Source organism: Trichomycterus rosablanca, chromosome 2, assembly GCF_030014385.1.
Source record: "Trichomycterus rosablanca isolate fTriRos1 chromosome 2, fTriRos1.hap1, whole genome shotgun sequence".
NCBI lineage: Eukaryota > Metazoa > Chordata > Actinopteri > Siluriformes > Trichomycteridae > Trichomycterus > Trichomycterus rosablanca.
Window position 1 is genome coordinate 4,851,199 of NC_085989.1, and position 20,905 is coordinate 4,872,103.

At 40.5% G+C, this 20,905-nt stretch overlaps 1 protein-coding gene across 1 annotated transcript in view; it reads right to left on the reverse strand.

Annotated features, from left to right (window-relative positions):
* Positions 1-20,905, reverse strand: part of adgrb2 (adhesion G protein-coupled receptor B2) — a 327,164-nt gene that overhangs the window by 111,620 nt on the left and 194,639 nt on the right. The window contains exons 7-14 of the mRNA XM_063010315.1: positions 17,685-17,786; positions 14,669-14,775; positions 11,088-11,282; positions 10,927-10,995; positions 7,918-8,026; positions 6,812-6,958; positions 2,134-2,209; positions 440-542 (exon numbers count right to left, since the gene is read on the reverse strand). Of these exons, the coding sequence (XP_062866385.1) occupies positions 440-542; positions 2,134-2,209; positions 6,812-6,958; positions 7,918-8,026; positions 10,927-10,995; positions 11,088-11,282; positions 14,669-14,775; positions 17,685-17,786 (908 nt within the window). The remainder of the gene's footprint in view (positions 1-439; positions 543-2,133; positions 2,210-6,811; positions 6,959-7,917; positions 8,027-10,926; positions 10,996-11,087; positions 11,283-14,668; positions 14,776-17,684; positions 17,787-20,905) is intronic.

Consider the following 20,905-nt stretch of genomic DNA (forward strand, 5'->3'; position numbering starts at 1 on the left):
TGCTGAAAGGTAAATGTAGTCCAGTACAATAACCAGTGTGCTACCACTGCCCTCTCATAAGCACTTATTGCAGATGTACAGTTAGACATTAGGTCTATTTCCTTTTTTTCACACTCAGTGTGCGTTTTTCATTCTCTAATCCCTTATGAGTGGACACTTCCCAGTTCTGTTGGCTTCATATTTCAGTTTAAGCACTTTTCTCCTGCCAGAAGTGACATAAAAATGTTTAAAAATCCCATCAGTGTTGCTGCAGCTGCTGTGTTGATGTGAAGGCTCAGAACTGACATTTATAAAAAAAAAAAAATCACACGGAGAACCGAAGTAAAAGGTTATGAAGTCAGGGTAGGACCCTGTATCATGGTGAACATGTGACCTTTAGGTTTACACCTCTACGGAACGTATGTTTTTAGAACAATCCTGACAGTGACTGGGTACTTACATTGAGCAGAGGTGCCAGTTCCACCACCACCACCGGCTCTGTGAGTTTTGGGAGAGGACGCACTGTGACGCTTAAAATCTTGGAGCTAATCACCATCGGTTCTCTGACAGGAAAGAAAAACACCAGAGGTGATGAGAACAAACAGAATTCCTCTCAGTGCACATGTTCCATGGTTCTATATACTGTAGCGTCACTTACCATATAGAAGCACTTTGTAGTTCTACAATTACTGACTGTAGTCTATCTGTTTCTCTATATACCTTTTTAGCCTGTTTTCACCCTGTTCTTCAATGGTCAGGACCCCCACCGGACCACCACAGAGCAGGTATTATATAGGTGGTGGATCATTCTCAGCACTGCAGTGACACTGACATGGTGGTGGTGTGTTAGTGTGTGTTGTGCTGGTATGAGTGGATCAGACACTGCCCATGGGGCGCTATTGGCTGCATATTTTTGGTTGGTGGACTATTCTCAGTCCAACAGTGACAGTGAGGTGTTTAAAAACTCCTGCAGCACTGCTGTGTCTGATCCACTCATACCAGCACAACACACACTAACACACCACCACCATGTCATTGTCACTGCAGTGCTGAGAATGATCCACCACCCAAATAATACCTGCTCTGTGGTGGTCCTGACCATTGAAGAACAGCATGAAATGGGGCTAAAATGTATGTAGAGAAACAGATGGACTACAGTCAGTAATTGTAGAACTACAAAGTGCTCCTATATGATAAGTGGAGCTGATAAATTGGACAGTGTGTGTAAAAACAAGGAAATGGTTTTAATGTTATGGCTGATATATAAATAAACCATTTGTTTTTTAATTCGGATGTCCAACAAGCTCATAATCAGATGTCCAAATACTTTTGGCCATGTAGTGTAATTATACAGGCATATGGAGAAAAAAAAAACAAAAAAAAACGATGCAGCCTTTAAGCAAGAAGTGAGCAAACGAGTGGGCTGGAAATCAAAATCCAGCAAGTAAACAGCAGCGAGGCCGCTCATGCTCTGGCGGCGGGGTTAAAGGGCACGGACACACTTCTGCATGGAAAGCTGCAGGGTCAGAGTGTAAAAAAGATCTGCGCTTCTTCTTTATTTCTTCTTTTCTGTTTAAACTTTTTATCTATTTTATTAAAACGACATAAGAATAAGAGCACACACAACACGCTTTCATACGACGCGTCCTAAACGAGGCATTCCGCTCTGAAACGTAATTAAGCGAAGCGGGTCGGGTCCATTGTCTCTAAAAAACGATTCCTCTTTTCTTCCCCTTTAATGTGCGATGACGAGAGTGTTTCTGTCGCGTGGATCAAACAGATGCATTAGTCATATCAGAGGAACAGAAACAGAACGTACTGAGTACAATAGATCGTCTCTAGAGGGATTACAGGATTAGGAAGAGTGCGGCACGCCAAATGATTTAAGACGTGTCCTCAGAGAGAACATTACAGTACACACTACAGGAAACCTTTAATTTCATTTATTACCCTTCCTAATTATTGGTTCAGGTGTTTCAGCCACACTCCTTGATAATTATATAAACATATTGATTTCATACATTTGTTCATATGCAATGGGTTTGGCTGGAACACCCAAATTCAATCATTAAAAAAAGTGTCCATATACTTTCTACCATATGTTGTAGTAACCCCCCACCCCCACCCCCTCAGCAAAATAGTCTGTTTACTTACTTGGGTGGTGGTAGGATGAAGCCGAGGGTGCGGTACAGGATCGATCCGATGACAAAGTACGAAGCTTCTTCTGATTCTGCAAACACAACACATGTGATGAGGAAAGTCTTATATACTGTGACCAGAGTTCCAAACAGCTTATTACTGTAAGGTACATGTCACTATGAAATGTAGGTGGTGCTAAATACAGCTTTCTAAAGCACACACACACACACAAACACAAACAAACACACTTCATTTACTAAAACATTTTAATTTACATTGTGGGGACCAAAACCTTTGCAAATTAATTGTGGTCCAACAATGTAATAAACACTAGTACACACACACACACACACACACACACACAAATACTTAATTTGCTAAGAAATTTGCTTTAAGTTGTTTAAGCTAAATACAGTACATTGCAAGGACTGGAATTTTGGTCCCCACAGTGTTTTCCGTCCTTATTGTATAAGTGTGCAAATGCATTGTGGTCCTACAATGTAATACAAACAAGTACACATACACACAAATACTAGTTTGCTTAAGCTAAATACATCGTGAGGACCGGAGTTTTGGTCCCCACAGTGTTTTTTGTCCTTATTGTATGAGTGTGTAAATGAATTGTGGTCCTGCAATGTAATAAAAACAAGTACACACACACACACACACACACACAAATACTTGCCTAGTTGTTTAAGTTAAAATTTTTAAGCTAAATCCAGACTTTTTGTCCTCACTAAACGAAAGTGCAAACGGATTGAGGTCCCTGCAATGTAATAAAGACAAGCACACACACCCAGACATACACAACTAATTTGCTAGGAAATTTGCCTTGAGTTGTTTAAGCTAAATTATTTAAGCAAAATCCAGAATTTTGGTCCCCACAGTGTTTTTGGTCCAAACTCGTTGCTTTATCTAGTTCAGCTCAACACATAAAGAACACAAACACACGTCTGATAGACACTCTCAGCTCATCTGGACATCTTTGGTGACATTTCTGAGAGGTTCTTCTAGAGGTGGACATAATTCAGCAGTCCAGATCTCCAACCTTTCGTCCAACGCAGCGTCTTTTCAACTCGATGTGCATTCGCCCCGGTGCTTCATGGGCCATCTATTTTTGTTTTCTCCTCTCCGCTGTAGACATGCTTTCTTTCTTCGGCAGCGTTTCATCCCTGCTTGTGTGCAGAGCTTTCTTCTTCTTTTGGTTGTGTGGGACTGTGGAACCTGACGATGAAGGATGAAGATGACTGAGGGACTGAAGAGGCGCAGGAAGCTTTTCACCGTGAGGGTCTTAATGGAGCTAGATGAAGCAGAACGGTAAGCTAAGCCTGCGTATGTCTCGAGGAGCAGGGTCCGTCGAACACCGGATTCGATGAAAGCGACTCACTGGCTGGAGTTTAATCAGATCTAATGTCTAATTAAGCATTAAGCGGGGGACATTAGATGGCGTTCTTGACGTGCCATGACAGCGCACGCTCTTCTGATCTATTAAAAACAGTTGTTGTCCTTGCAGTACCAGTGAGAGATTTTGTTATTTATATTTTTTAATTATGATGTTGAAATCAGACACACGAAGAAATATTTCATGCTGAGAAAACATAATTGAAGTGCTGATTGAAGTGCAGTATCGTCTCGACCCAGCAGGAAAAATACATCAGAATTCTTTAATCAGTGAGACAAAAGGTCTGTCTGAAAACCTCTGTCTGTGATCTCTCTAAATAGAGGCATTTTACATCAACCTATGCGCTCTAGAGAAGAAGGCACGTCTAAATTCTTAGATACCTTAAAATGCTCCTACTGGCCGCTCAGGTGGAGCAGCGATAAAAACACACACTGGAACCAGAGCTGGGATCTCAAATACATTGAATCGAATCTCAGCTCTGCCTGCCGGCTAGGCTGAGCGGCCACATGAACAACGATTGGCCTGTTGTTCAGATATGGGCGGGACTAAGCCGGATAGGGTCTCTCTCATAACTAATGCAATTACGACCTCTGCTGGCTGATTGGTGGCGCCTGCACAGAGATGAGAAAAGAGTGTTCTCAGGGTGTGTCTCTGCGTACACAGAGCTGAGCTGCACTGCACTCGTCAAAGTGTAGGTGATAAGATGCATACGGCTGCTGCCCACGTGTCGGAGGGGGCGTGGGTTAGCTTCGTTCTCCTCAATCAGAGCAGGGATCGGCATTGGTGGAGAGGAAGCATGACGCAATATGGCAATTGGATGAGCTAAAAGGAGAAAAAGGGAGAAAATGCATAGCTGAGACGCCTGAATTCTAAATGATAATCTGACTGAATAACGATGGAGCGTCCAATGCTTCTTTAGCGTCCGATGATTATTTTAGGTTTCATCTCTTTAGGGATATAGAGATGAAACACCGTCCTGGTATGGACACCGTCCTGTTGTTTTGTGTTGGGGTCCAGTAGATTTGGGGTTATTCTGCTAAGATACAGGTGACCATCTAAAGAACCAACATCTGTGTATGTAAAACCAGAGAAGCTGCAGTTGGTCCAGTGGCGACCGATTCTAAAACTGTCCATGTTAAAAAGATAACAATCATCAATCATCAATCACAATCCAAACCGGCACCGGGTCTGACAAGTCCGGAATGAAATCCGACCACTCACCCCATCACTCACTCAACAAACCCCAAGATAAACCATTTTTATTTCTGCTTTCTTATGAATGTGCCAGTATTAAACAAAACTCTGGACAAAAGGGCATCTTATCACCCACGGCAGGGGGTGGGGACGAGCGTCTCCTCTGTAAGTCCGTATTTCTCATTATCCTCCGAGGCAGACGGGTTGAACGATCTGGGGCGGAGTAGGAGGACGTGTTGACTGGACTGGCAGCTATTTCCTTGATCCTGATCTGTTCTTCTCACCATGTCATTTCGACTTCTAGGCAGCATTCAATCTTCCACGCCCTCGCTCTAACTAGATCTTTTCTTCCTTCCTGGCGGCACAGACGCCTCCTCTTCCTCCTCTTCCTTAATTTCTCGGCGCCCGGTAGAGACGACTATCCTCCCTTGACCTCGGCCCGTGACTGCCTTCTATTTTCCACTTTCTCTCCTCTTCTGGTCATTATTCTCACTCGCCCTCTTAGTGTGAAACACGACCGATTTCTAGCAGGGGACCTCGGGGTGATTGAGGTCTATACTGCGTGAATAGGGTCGTGAGAGAGGAAGAAAGCAAGATGAAGATCGGACGAGAGATAGTAAGAGATTGTGTGAGAGAGAGAGAGAGAGAGAGAGAGAGAGAGAGAGAGAGAGAGAGAGAGAGAGAGAGAGGTGAATGTAAAAGAAGAAAGATGGATAGAGGTGAGGAAGGGGACGGAGTTAAGATGGGTAATAATGCGCTACATTTACTCTGTTACAATCGCTAAAGGAAGCTGTCAGTGATTCTAAGGACGCTGAGTGTGTTTAGCTGATGCTAACAGTTTTGAAGCACAATGACCAGGAAATAAAATGCTACAATCAAGCTGCACCACAAAAAGGTTTAACCAAAATAATCCAGTTTAAGTACGCGATCTGAGCCGTAGAAGGGGGATTGAATAATTTGAGCTAGCTGAAAAGTAATATTGTTTTATACACTGATCAGCCATAACATTAAAACCACCCCCTTGTTTCTACACTCAGTCCATTTTATCAGCTCCACTTACCATATAGAAGCACTTTGTAGTTCTACAATTACTGACTGTAGTCCACCTGTTTCTCTGCATGCTTTGTTACCCCCCCTTCATGCTGTTCTTTAATGGTCAGGACCCCCACAGGACCACCACAGAGCAGGTATTATTTAGGTGGTGGATCATTCTCAGCACTGCAGTGACACTGACATGGTGGTGGTGTGTTAGTGTGTGTTGTGCTGGTGTGGGAGAATAAGACACAGCAGCGCTGAAGGAGTTTTTAAACACCTCACTGTCACTGCTGGACTGAGAATAGTCCACCAACCGAAAACATCCAGCCAACAGCGCCCTGTGGGCAGCGTCCTGTGACCACTGATGAAGGTCTAGAAGACGTCTCTGACTTTACATCTACAAGGTGGACCAACTAGGTATGAGTGTCTAATAGAGTGGACACTGAGTGGACACTGTATTTAAAAACTCCAGCAGTGCTGCTGTGTCTGATTCACTCATACCAGCACAACACCAGGACCTTCTTGCTGTGAGGCATCAGTGCTACCCACCGAGCCACCATTCAACCCTTTTATTCAAAGCAATGCAAGCAATTGAGGGTTAAGAGCCTTGCTCAGGGGTCCAACATTGCCGACTTGACAGTAGTGACCTTCTGCTTGCTCACTAGTCCGGTATCTTATCCACTAAGCTACCATTGCTTATCAGTTACCTGTGTACCAGGATGTACTGTCGAACAATCCACCTGCTGGATAATGGCGTCAAACTCAAAGCTGTGGTTTTAATGTTATGATCAGTTTACAGTTTTAGCTGCTTTATGTTGGTCAGCATCACAGTGGGTCTGGTTCCTCTGTGAAACACTAGGCGCAAGGAAGGAATACCAAGGACATGGCATCAATCCATCGCCAGGCTTCAGCTACCCACCCCTCAGACAGCCCATCTTTTTTTGCATAGGCGCCCAGATGGACGATAGCACCACTGAGATTCAAACCTGGTTCTCAGCAATGAAGGCCTAGCATAATAGACCACACACACACACACACACACACCTACTATATCCTACTTACCATCCGAGGACAGAGTAAAGACCTCTTTGGGGATGAACAGCTTGTCCTCTGCTGATCGGGCCCAGTCCTTCATCCCTCTCCTTCCCTTCATAGGAAAGTTAATGTCGCTGGAGACGGCCGACACCGGCTCACGTTGGATATTGATTACTGACGGAGAGATAAATTAAAAACAGAGTTAACGGCCAGCGTTTATTCCATCACGGTTTCCTTCACACCCTATTAAATCCTCTAGCAAGTTCAAAGAGAGAAAGAAGATGTAAACACAGTCTTTAATAAAGAAGTACTTGATTTTAAATGACATGTTTAAGGGTTGGATGATTAATTGAATTGTATGTTGAACATTTGCAATTTGCTTTTTTTTTTTTTTTTTTTTCAACTGCCTCCTGTATTTAGGGGTCAGTACAGCAGATCTGGTGGGCATACCAAACAGGCGCAGTTTTTACTCCAGATTTCTATCCAGACTTGGGACCTGCACTCAGAGCGCACTGACAAGTGTGTCTCCCAATGGCTAGGCAGTTTTGACGCCCACATTTCTCCCTCAGACATTAGACATAGCCAATCATGTCCATGCACCAACCAATATGCGCCACTGTGATCTAAAACTCAATCCCAGCAAGACGGAGCTGTTACTTATTCCTGGAGATCAATCTCCAACCCAAGATCTTGTCATCTCTCTTGATGACTCCCAGATCAGACCATCTGATAATGTACGAACCCTTGGTGTTGTCCTTGATAACCAGCTGACCTTTTCTCCTCATGTACCCAACATGACAAGATCGTGCCGGTTCCTCCTCTACAACATCAAGAAGATTCGTCCATTTCTCTCCATGGAAGCTACTCAGATTCACTCGTAATCTCACGTTTGGACTACTGCAAATCCCTCCTGGCAGGTGTTCCTATGTCCACTATTAAACCCTTACAACTCATCCAAAATGCAGTTGCTCAGCTTGTCTTTAACCAACCTAAACACTGCCACATCACCCATTGCTGCCACAAAATCACCCCACTGCTGCCACGTCACCCACTGCTGCCACATCATCGTCCCACTGCTGTCACACCATCACCCCACTACTGCCACATCATCACCCCACTGCTGAAACACTCACTGAGGTTAGTGGTGACAGCCAGGAAGCTCTGAAAAGGCTTCTGTGCCTCTCCGATGAGATGGATAAAATCTTCCACAACTCGCATTAACTGCACAGCACCTGGAGAGACCTGCACAGAGAAAATGTACAACACGCTAAAACACAACACGCTTCCCACTTCCTCGATGTCTTTACCTAACAAAATACCCGCTGCTTTCATTTCACAGCACAAACATCATTCAGCAAACACAGACTGATATTACAGGCTGATATTATAACCATCCATTCCGGTGAAATTCCTATAAAACGGAAGTGGAAATGCAGAATTAATAAATGGCTGGGGTTCTTGCTGGGGGTCAATAAAATGTAACATGAAAATATTTCAGAAGAGGTCACGTTCATCAAAAACACAAAATTAATACTTGTTTAGAAAGTGAGGAGGGTTAAATGAAAGAGACTCTGGTCCTGATTTAGGGACTAATGTATCATTTAGACACTTTAGTGACTTGTGTTGCTGTGGCTACTCCTAACATCAAATAGGACTAAAGTATTGGGACACCCCGTTCTAATTTTTTGAATTCATGTGTTTGAGCCAGGGCAGCTCGGTGGGTAGCACTGTCGCCTCACTGCAAGAAGGTCCTGGGTTCAATCCCCAGATGGGGCGGTCCGGGTCTTTTCTGTGTGGAGTTTGCATGTTCTCCCCGTGTCTGCGTGGGTTTCCTCCAGGAGCTCCGGTTTCCTCCCACAGTCCAAAAACATGCAGTCAGGTTAATTGGAGACACTGAATTGCCCTATAGGTGTATGTGTGTATGTGTGTGTGTGTGTGTCTGCCATGCGATGGACTGGCAATCCCCCCCCACCCCCACCCCCCTGCGACCCTGATTGGATAGGTGGATAAGAAAGTGAGTGATTGAGTATTTGAGCCACAACAATTGCTAATAACTGTAATCAATCAATTATATAACGGGAATTCAATTTAGGGAAGGCCCTTTAGACTGTACCCCTGTGCATAAAGCAAAGCTCTATGAAGATCGGTTTACAGAAACTTCAGTGTCCTGCACAGAGCCCTGACATCAGCCCCACTGAACAGCTGTGGAATGAACCGGAACACCAACTGAGGCTTTCTTGACCAACATCAGTGCGCAGCCATACAACTTCTCTTTTGACAAAATGGGCACAATTTCTCACAGACAAACTTAAAAGAGTGGCTGTTGTTCTGTTGTTCTCTCTATTTTATGTCCAACCAGCTCATGGTCAGGTGTCCCAATACTTTTGTATATATAGTGTATTCATCTTAAGAGCTGAGCGGCGTTCGTGTTAGAAGTAAAATTACAGAACAAAAACAAGTCAATCAAGTTGGAATTCATTTTATTGCAGCAGCATTTTGTGTTTATGTTGTTGTCAGTGTGAATTATGAGCCTTTAAATCAAAGTTTTTGGGACAGATTTACATTTCACATTGAGTCCAGAGAGTCTCACTCATCTCTTTTTCTTCTTACACCATCAGATCTCCAACTTTTGGAGTGTCCTTACAGTGGAAAAATGCCAGGATGTGCACTTATATTTACTTATAATGTAGCTTTGAGTGTTGCTGGGAAGACTCAAGAGTACAATGGTACTTCTTTTATCCAGTCTACACATATGTAGTCTAAATATATTTACATTTTCAGCATTTAGCAGACACTTTTATGCACAGCGATTTATAGTAATGAAAAAATTTAAGTACTGATAAGAAAAGGGTTTTTAGTACTTTTTCCCTAAAGAGCAGATTCTTTTGGCCACAGGATACACGTGTGTTAGAGGAGGGGACGACATGTCAGCGTAAGGAATTACAGCATTTAATACCTTTCTAATGTCTGACTTTTTTAATTAAATTATCTTTAATATGAGACAGATGGGAAGAGACGAGCTGGATTGGCTGCTGCACTGTTTGTATGTAATGAATAACTGAAGCACTAACACGCTTGCTTAGAGTTTTGAAATGGGCTTGTTTTCTGCCTGCCTGCAGGGAATCAATCTCATTTGTTTCGTTTTGGTTCAGCATCTTGACATATCAGAGATTTAGTTTCTATTTTTTTTCTCCTTTTTCTAATTAAGGAATGATGAGCAACTTTTTCTTTACTGTAGAAGAACAAACACTTGGCCTGCAAATTAAGGGAAAATAAATTATTTAGAGAAATAAATACATAAATTTAGATTAAACCTGCACATTTCTGGCCTATGGTTACTGCACATACGATCACATGACGTATGAAGCTTTATCTTAGTCAGGGTTGCAGTGGGCACTGGGAAACACTGGGCACAGGGCAAGAATACACTTAAAAGGGCACCCATTAATTGCAGAGTAATAATAATATTACTACTACTACTAATAATAATAAAAATTATAATAACATTAATAATTAATACTACTGCTACTACTACTACTACTATACTACTACTACTACTACTAATAGTAATAATAATAATTTAAAATAATAATAATAATAATAATACTAATAATAATAATAATTTAAAATACTACTACTACTACTACTACTAATAATAATAATAATAATAATAATAATTTAAAATAATACTAATAATAATAATAATAATAATAATTTAAAATAATAATACTAATAATACTAATAATAATAATAATAATTTAAAATAATAATAATAATACTAATAATACTACTACTACTACTAATAATAATAATAATAATAATTATTATTATTATTATTATTATAATAATAACAATAATAATAATAGGTGTTATCAGCAAGCCAAGCATCTACACAGACGTGATTGGTTATTTCTGAGGAGAGGTGAATGGCCTAAACCCTGAAATAGACTGGTGCCCAGTTCAGGGTATTCCTGCCTTGCATCCAGTGTTTCTGGTGGAATTGGACCCTGACCAGGATAAAGTGGTTGATGACAATGAAAAAGAAAAAAATAGTAAATAAATAATTATAGAAATACTACTACCACTAAAATATCATCACTACACATTTAATTAGATATTAAGAGCAAAGACTCGGCCATTACCTGGTGGGCGTCTTCCCATTTCTCTAGATTGTCTGTGTCCAACATTAAACTGACTATCTGGAAAAATTTCTGCAAAAGACAAAATCAAGACCTGTAAGAAAAGCTGTACCAGGAAACGAAGAGGCTCAGAAAGCTCTCGGTGGGCGTGGCGTGCTGGGTACCTGCACATCGTCGGGAGCTGGGATGTAGGTTGCTCGCTTGAAGGTGTCAGTCACATTTCGGAGAATCTCCACGGAGAATAAGAGGTCACCGCTATAATAACTATGGCGGGACATTAACTCCAGGAGACTCCTCACGACCTGAGACATGCCCTCCCCTGCCAGGGTCCTCTGACCCTTCGCAAGATGCTCTCGTAACTGAAAAAGAGTGGACAAGAAACTACCGGTTAATGGATCGTCCAGGGAGATCCAAATCTGTTAATGCATCATGGGAAACACAAGCCCATGATAGAATCAGATGTATTCAATTAACATTTTACATTATCAAACACTTATGACACTGTAATTCCATATTAGTGATTATGATTGATTATAGCTGGTGGCTTCTCTGTGACCACATAAATAGGAGTAATTTGACTGCACTCATTGCCGATAACATGGTTGGAAAGAAAACCAAAACTGTAACCTTATGTTAAAAGGAAAGAGTCTGGCTGGTCTATTCTAACCCAAGAAACCTAAAAAAATAAATAATAATAAAAAATAAATAAATACATAAATACATAAATAAGTAAATAAATAAATAAAACAAATGCATAAATAAAAATTAAATAAAATAATTAATACAACAAAAAATAATAAAAGAAATTAATAACTAACTAAATAAGTAAATAATACATAAAGAAATAAAACAAACAAATGCATACATAAAAGTTAAATAGAATAATTAATAAAAGAATTAATAAAATAAATTAATAACTAACTAACAACTAACTAAATAAATAAATACAATACATTAAATAAAACAATAAAATAAATAAATAAATAAATAAAAGGTCAGTGCTATCAAGTCGATTCAGACTCCTGGACATCATATGGACAGTGTTTCTCCAAAACATCCTGTCTTCTGGATCTTCAGGCTGTTTAATAGCTAGTTTATTACTTATCTAATTGTATCCATCCATCTTGTTGCTGGCCGTCCTCTTCCTCCTATTACCTTCAACTCTTCCAAGCCTGATAATCTGATCCAAATGAATAGTTCTTCTCATAATGTGTCCAAAATAAAAGAGCTTGAATTTGGTTATCTGGGCTTTGAGTAAGAGTCTAAGTCAAAGTAAGAGTCAAAGTTCTGAAGCATCTAAATTCACCTGTCCTGCCTTACTTTTGTAATTCTTTTACATCCATAAAGAACAACAGAGAAGAACCAAAGTCCAGACATTTCTGAGAGAGAAATCGATAAATCTGAAGATCTTTTTCAGATTCATTTCAGACTGTGTTATAATTCCTGACTGCTGAATCATTTTCTGTTAATAATTAATCCATGAAGGCACAAGCTGTCCACCACTCTGAGATCTTCTCCATCACTGATAAAGTTGATGATTTTTTCAGCTGTCATGACTTTTGTCTTCAGATTGAGCTGAAGTCTCAACTTTAACTTTTCTTATCTGGTCCACATATTAAAGCTTACTGATGTTTCTTCCATCAATCTTGAATCCTTGATCCATTCTTCTCCAGTCCTGCTTCAGTCATTATGTGTTTAATGTACAAGTTGAACAGGAATGATGACATGATGCAGCCTTGTTTAAGTTCAACAAAGAAAATCTGAACCAAAAAACTGGGTTTTAAGCTCAAAATGTAATTTTAATTAAAAAAGTTAAGTCCAACAAAAAAAATCTGAGCCAAAGTTTTATTTAATTTAAAAACATTATATTTAATTTAAAAGGTTAACTCTGTAAAAAAATCTGAGTTTAAAGATAAAAACATTATATTTAATTTCAAAAGTTAACTCTGTAAAAAAATCTGAGTTTAAAGATAAAAACATTATATTTAATTTAAAATGTTATCTGAACCATCTGAGTTTTAATATTAAAAAATTTAATTTCATTCAAAAAGTTAACTCTTTAAAAAAGTCCAAAGAAAATTTGAACCAAAAAATCTGAGTTTTAAGATAAAGAAATTATATTTAATTTAAAACGTTAACTCTATAAAAACAAAAAAAGTCCAACAAAGAAAATCTGAACCAAAAAAATCTGCGTTTTAAGATTAAAAACAAATTTAAGGCTCAAAAATAACATTTTATTTAAAAATGTAACTCTGTAGAAGAAAGTCCAACAAAGAAAATCTGAACCAAAAAATCTGAACTGATAAAAAAAAAGTTTTAAGCTCAAAAAATTACATTTCATTAAAAAATAACTCCGCTAAAAAATTTAAGAGGATTTAAGTCTGGTGTCCCACATACTACTCAGTGCTAATGACAAAACCACACCGCTAACATCATTGTTCAATCCAAACAACCGAACATCATTTAAAAGTCGAGTGGGAAAAGACGATCGATTCCTGTTCAGAACAAAGCGTTTACTGTTTGGAAAATCGGCCTCCGGTTTACCCGCTAAAATCAACAGCGAGCACAGTAAAGAAAGAGCGCTCGGTTCCGTCTCGCCGGCTCCTCGTTTACGGTTCGGAGCAGCGAGGAGTCAGTGATTGAATAACGATATCCTTGTGAGATCGAGACAGTAGCAATCAGGATCAAGCAAACCGTGTGTGATTATAATGAGGGGTTAGTGAACAGGTTAACAACGTAATTAAGCCAATCACATCACGCCTGAGCCAACTCCCCGGGGCCCGGGGTCAGCGTGATTAAGAAAACACAGCGCACTTCCAGTCCGCTAAAGGTCAAGTTGTGTTGATCAGAAATTAGAAATGTCAAGAGGACGGCGACGAGCTATGCAAATTATAGCGGCTCATCGATCAAAATAGTGCTCTTTATATACACGTCTACAGGGTTCAAAATACCAGGGTGCCAAGGCAAGTATGTGCCAGTGTGTGAGACAATCTGTGCCAGTTTGGAATCTGCAATAACTGGTTGAGTGAAGGAACGAGATTAACCCTGATTTATTTTTCTTTCTTTCTTAATTACTTACTTTCACTGACTTACTGACTTTACTGACTTTCTTTCTGTCACTGACTTACTGACTCTACTTACTGACTTCACTGACTTTCATTTTTTTCCACTGACTTACTGACTCTACTTACTTACTATACTTACTGACTTTACTGACTTTCTTTTTCTTTCTGTCACTGGCTTACTGACTACTTACTGAGTACTGACTTTCTTTTTTTCTTTTTTTTCTCTGTCACTGATTTACTGACTTTACTTACTGACTTTACTGACTTTCTTTTTTCATTCTGTCACTGACTTGCTGACTCTACTTACTGACTTTACTGACTTTCTTTATTTATTTCTTTATATTTTATCTTACCTACTTAAGCTATTTTTATTTATTTATTTATTTATTTATTATTATTTTTTTTTTACAAATGCTCTGTGGACTTAATGGGCACAAATTCCCACAGACATACTTCAAAGTCTTGTGAGAAGCCTTTTCAGAAAAGTGGCTGCTGTTATAGTTTAAAAGAATCACACAGAGGTCACTCTGTTTTAACAGCATTAGTTTTTGAAATACGATGTCCAACAAGCTCATGGTCAGTATGAAATGATACCAGTGTGTCCACATACTTTAGGTGTTAAAGGTTAACTATTACTATAATACTGTGCTAACAAGAGAAAGAATTCAGAAGGAACTTACAGATAAATGTAAATATCTATACTCAAGTGAGATGCATCGGGCGAAGCTCGGAGGACCCCAGTAAGCAACTCCATTTGCGTCCAGCAAACATCGACGACTAGCAGAACCTGCAGGGAAACAGAACAGAGAAACAATTTAACCCTGGAAAAATAAAACGAATTTCAGAATCCGAATGTAAAATGATGTTGAATAATAAACACATTCAAGCTGAGCCAAAAATACCTCCACTAAACCATCAGAAAAACACTGGGCAAAACCTCCTGAAAAGCACGTTTACTCAGATTGCATCATACTGCTTCAGTGCAATGAGCCCTGACTGCACCCTCAGCCATCAGCCCAACACCGGAGGCGACGTTTAACTATCCGGGGCACGACTCCCTGACCCAAACGTACTGATCCACAGGCAAATAGCAGAAATCCACTGAGCTGGTAGCATTTCCATCTCTGCTGTTTTGTAGAATCTGTATTTACAGCTTAAACACAAGTGATGCCGATCACAGTCAAGCAAGCTTTATATAGCCATGGTCTGAAAAACTAATAAAATAATAATAATAATAATAATAAAATTATGTAAATAATTAGTAATTACATAATTACATAATTTTATATATACATATACTGTATATATATATAAAAAAATTTTTTAATTATTCATTACTATATTTTTATTATATTTATAATAATAATAACAATAATAATAAATAATAATAATATTATGTAATAATTAGTAATTACAAAATTACGCAATATATACATTATTTAATTATTATTATATTTATTTATTTAAATTATTTATTTAATAAATTAATAATAATAATAATTATTATTATTATTATTATGTAAATAATTAGTAATTACATAATTATTAAATATATATATATATATATATATATATATATATATATATAATCATAAAAATAAATAAATAAATAATTTAAATTAATAAATAAATTACTTTATTAAATCTGCAGGTCATTTCTTTTTCCTGCAGCATGGCTGTTCCCTTGTGCATAGTTTGCTTTGACAAGCTTAGAAACTAGACAGAGCAAAACCTTATTGTTTAACATTCATGACTGAATTCCCATAGGCACACTCCTAAATCCTGTGGAAAACCTTCCCAAAAGAGGAAAGGTTGCAGTTGCCTTTTGAAGCGGGTATATTACTGCCCTTGGTTTTGGATTGGAATGTCTAACAAGGTCATTGTGAGTTGTCCAGATACTTTTGGCCACATAGTGTATTTAGCATCCCGAGCACACCCCGTCGCCCCGTTCGCACTGTTACTCAAGGCAACACTGGAGGTCTGGTGGGTGATAGCTGGCTTAATTCACCTGTCTGTAGAATTTCTGCCATTGTTTTCTTCATTTTTATGGAGGACAGCTTTCTCTTCCGAGCAAACTTTATTTACTGCTGCGCTCAGCGCTCGCATTTCAAAGACCTCGTTTATTAGCTCGCTCGCTTTTTCATTAGATATAAATCAATGGACGCCCGGAGCTAGAGCTGTTTCCTTCTAGATATCCGCACCAAAAGTACGAGTCATCTACCAAGTGTTTTATTTCGGTTATAATCCGCTAATGCAGTTCCTCTGCTGAATTATGTCTCGCTAACACGCTTCAGTCATTCTTCACTGGTCTAAAAGTTTGAGACTGTCTGAAGAAGGGGTCACGCTACACCCTACAAGGTGGGTGTACAAAGAACTGTCTGTACTCTGTTCAGGTACGCTATACAGTTTGGGTGCTAATACGCAAGCCCTCCAATACTAAGACTAAAAATTCGAGGCTTGGCTGAGCACCCTGAGAAAGAGAAGATCAGATGATGGATGACCTACTAGATGCTACAACAGCTACAAAGCTGGTGGATTGGCAGAAGAATACAGAGTGAGTAGTGTGTTGCACCATAGTTGTTATTACTTTGTTAGAACCTTAAACAGTATATGGTTAAAAGTCTATGGACACCTGACCGTAAGCTTGTTGGGCATCCTTTTCCAAAACCGTGGGTCTAATGCCACCCAGAAACAGGGTGCCAAGCCATCACAGGGCAAAATACATCTCAATACACCACAATCATCCACCTACATCCAGAGAGGTGCAAGGAAACCAGAGTTTTTTTCTATGTGGCTGTGTGGCACCCACTCTTCCAGCTATGTCACCTTGCAATCAAACAATGCTTAATTTTAGATAAAACCTATGATGGCATCAAAGCTAAGGAACAAACCCAGGTCCGTAAGACCCATGTTTATGTGTGTCACCTACTGTTCCAGCTTTGCCACCATGCTGCCCAACAATGCCTACAAAAATAGGAAATTCTAGGGCACTTGGGTTGCACAGTGGTCTAATGTGCTAGCCTGCCACCGCTTCAGATAGCTGTGCTATCGACTGCCCAGGTGCCCACACAGACAGACAGATACAACTGGCTGCACCTAAGGGAGAAGAAATGTCCTACAGGTTCATCACTGCTGCTACAACTGTCACCTCAGCTGGCTGGCAGAGCCGTCTGAATATGACAAAAAGTAGTGCGCTGCTTCCCTGACAGGTGAAAAGAAGTGGTCAGCAGGGGGCATGCGGGAGTCTGTGTCTCTCCTCGGTCAGGGTGCAATGTCAGATGGATTTAAATCTGGGAAAATGAATATATTCCAAATTCAAAAGACTTGATCGATTCTTTAAAAGAGTCGATTCCTTCATATCAGGAATTCAGCAAAGATTCAGAATTCAGATTCAGAGTCAGTATGTGAAACTGACTCAGCTCTAAAACCCCGCCCTGTCATGTGCCCGCTCCAGCCCCCCCTCAAAAAGGTCTCCGCCCAGCCCTGCCACCGCTGCACTGTCGATTCTGTGAGGAGCGCTTCAGCTACACGGGCACGAATCAACGAGTAAACAGATCCTTCCGGCGCAAGTGTACTTCACCTCGTAACCCTCGTAAAAGCTCCAGTTTCACCTAATGCCCGATTTAATGAAGAGGTTCGTGCATGTGAGTGTACGGCTAAGTGTGAGCGTGTGTGTGTGAGTGTGTGTGGGCTCACCAGTGGCATTTGATGGACACTTGTTGTAGACCGTCTCTCCAGCTGAAGCTCTCTTCCACATCAACAGGACCTGGTACTCATCCTTGCATATTTCATGAGGTGCTACACAAAATACAAAACACACACGAGTGTGAGACGTGGGCACACACGTGATCGTCCGAAAATAATACAAATAAAAGCAAAGTGGTACAGTGGGGTGAAAGGGTGATGGCCCCATCTTTAAATGCATGTTGAGAGTAAATCTGAATAAAAATCTGACTCCTGTTGAAGCTAAGGTCACAGCAAGTCAAATTATACTAATTCTACCACCACCATGCTTTACAGTAGGTATAGTGTTGTTGTGTTTTGTTGATCCCTGGATTTCACATGACCAGCCTGACAAGAGTTTGAGTTTTGCTTTCAAACAAACATGGGGTCTGTCTGAAAACCTGGTGATCTCTCTACATAGACGCATTTTACGTCATCCTACGCTCCTGAGAAGAAGGCACGTCTAAATTCTTAGTTGCTTAATAAAGTGCCTTAATTTAAAGTGAAAATCTGACTGAGTTCGAGGTCTGATTGGAATCCTCTCTTTTAAGGCAGTTGATCAGGTAGGCAGTAGGCAGCAGGGCAGCTCACTAGGTTTTCGGACAGACCCCATGGATTTCTCTCCCACACATTTTAGCCACACCCTTTGCTAAAGGTGCATTTAATCAATTGCTAGTGCAATCAGTGCAGTGCTAGCTCAGCGATGAGGGTACTGGTTAAGGAAACAGAAGGTCACTGTAACGTTCTGTGGCGTCAGCAGAACTTACCATCTTTCCCTGGCGTCACAGGACTTACAGAGCTCAGCTTGGGAAGGCCTTATATAATAGGCCTTCCAATTAGGGCGAATCGCCCGCAGCTGTGGGCTGGCTTATTTAAGCCAGCTCTGCACAGCAGCGGGCGTCGCACCTTCTGTTTGTTTCCGTTTCTTTTCTTTTGTTTGTTTTTTGTCCTTGCTGTGGCTGTTCGCCCACGCTTCGTTTTTAGCCTTAGGTGGTACCCCTGGTGGCATAAGGCCATCCGGGTGGGTAAGACCGCAAGGTCGAGGTAGTTAGGGTTTTCTTTCTACACTCTTAGACTTAGCGTGGTGCGACACCGTGCAGTCCTCGAACTGCCTTTTGTTTTCCCGTTTAGCAATTAGCATTAGCGGTTGCACGCCGCGCCTCGAAGCGGCGTTGGTTCGGTGCTCCGCTATATGCCTCTTATTGAACTCAGTCATCGGATTCCCAAACCGCTGGGTGGCGACTCCGTAAAGCTCTCGGTTTGTCTGCCAGTAACCCCCGGTTCGAATCCGTATGCTGAGCTTGCTTAATGTAACCTCTGTCTTTTCCTTTAGTTTCATACCGCTTAGCAGTAGCTTGGCGGACCCACTGCGGCGCCAGTATACAGCGCTGACAGTCTCTCGCTACCATTAGCGTCAGCGAGTTCATTCAGCGCCGGTATAAAGCGCTGGTGGAATTTCGGGCTCAGCGCCTGTAGTTAATTCAGTCGTTGGATTCCATAACCGTTGGGTGGCGACTCCGTAAAGCGTTCGGTTTGTCTGCCTGTAACCCCCCGGTTCGAACCCACATGGCTGAACTAGACTAATAAAGCTTGTTTCCTTCTCTCCCTTGTTTCAGATCGGTGTGCTTCAGCGGCCGCGCCCTAAGGGGTAACGCACTCCGATCGAGACCCACGCTAGAGCACCGTAGTGCTGGGGTCTAGCGTGCTGCGGTGACCTCCTCCCGCAGCCTCCGTCGGAGTTTCCGATTGGTTTTTATTTATCCCTTCTGTTCGTTGTTTACATTTTCTGTTGACTTTATTTAATAAAATACCTTTTTATTTAAAAATGTTCTCCGCACTTGAGTCCTTTCTCTCACACGTGACAGTCACTGGTTTAATCCCTACAACTGCAAGGTTGCCACTATTGGGCCTTTGAGCAAGAACTTTAAAATGTTAATCATGGGCATTACAATGAGAGTGACATTCTTACAACTGGCAACAGCTTTGCATTTCTAAGCCCCTGTGAACCAAGTTTGATACTTCAATGGCATTCACAGAGCCCTGACCTTAACCTAAATCAACACCTTAGGCCTTGTAATCCAACATCAGTGCATGATTTGTATTTATTTATTTTAAATAAATACACACATCCACAGACACCAAAATCTTGTGGAAAGAGTTGAAGAGTTGGGTCACGAGCCAAAAAAAAAATGAGTTGCAGAAGAAAATAGTTAATAATTAAAATAACGAATTTTTACAGACACATAAACACGAAATGAACCTGTCCATGTTCACCCCCATGTGGAGGCTTTACATTACATCTTGTAAACCACAGTGGGACCAGATTACCACTATTTTTGTTTTATTTTAATTTTATTGTAATATATTTTGTTATTTACTTTGTTCTATTTTAATTCAGTACAAAATAAAATTTTGTTTTGTGTTTTGTTTTAATGCATCGTTTGAGTCGCCTGGGTCGATGTAAAAATCATGGACAAAATGTAAGTCGCTTGAAAAAATTGATCTAGGGTGTCCACATACTTTTAGACACACAATAAATGTATATTACTGTCTTAATCTGGGATTTATATCAACTCATTTTCTGTAAGCAGTCATGTTTTAATGTTCTTTTATACCACATCAACCACATTGGTGTTGTAAGTGATGCATTATGTGAGTGTCTTGAAACAAAAAAAAAATACTTTAGACTGAATGGGCACTGAATGGGCAAAAACGTGCTAGTGCCACTAAACAATAATTCTGGGTTATGTTTTTCCAATAGGATCTATATACGTATTTTGGTCATTTAGTGTATGATGTAGTATAAGTGGGTAGCACTGTCACCTCACAGCAAGAAGGTCCTGGGTTTGATCCCAGGGTGGGGTGGTCCGAGTTCTTTCTGTGAGGAGTTTGTATGCTCTCCCTGTGTCTGCGTGGGTTTCCTCCGGGTGCTCCGGTTTCCTCCCACAGTCCAAAAACATGCAGCCAGGCAACTGGGAGACACCAAATTGTTGTATAGGTATCTAGCCGCTAGGATGCATAAACCAGTGCATTGTAGTGCCGGTCCCAAGCCTGGATAAATAGGGAGGGTTGTGTCAGGAAGGGCATCCGGTGTAAAAACTGTGCCAAATCGCCGGCAACCCCTAACGGGAGCAGCTGAGGAAATAGATAGATAGATAGAGTGTATGGTGTAGTATGGCATTTATTTATTTATT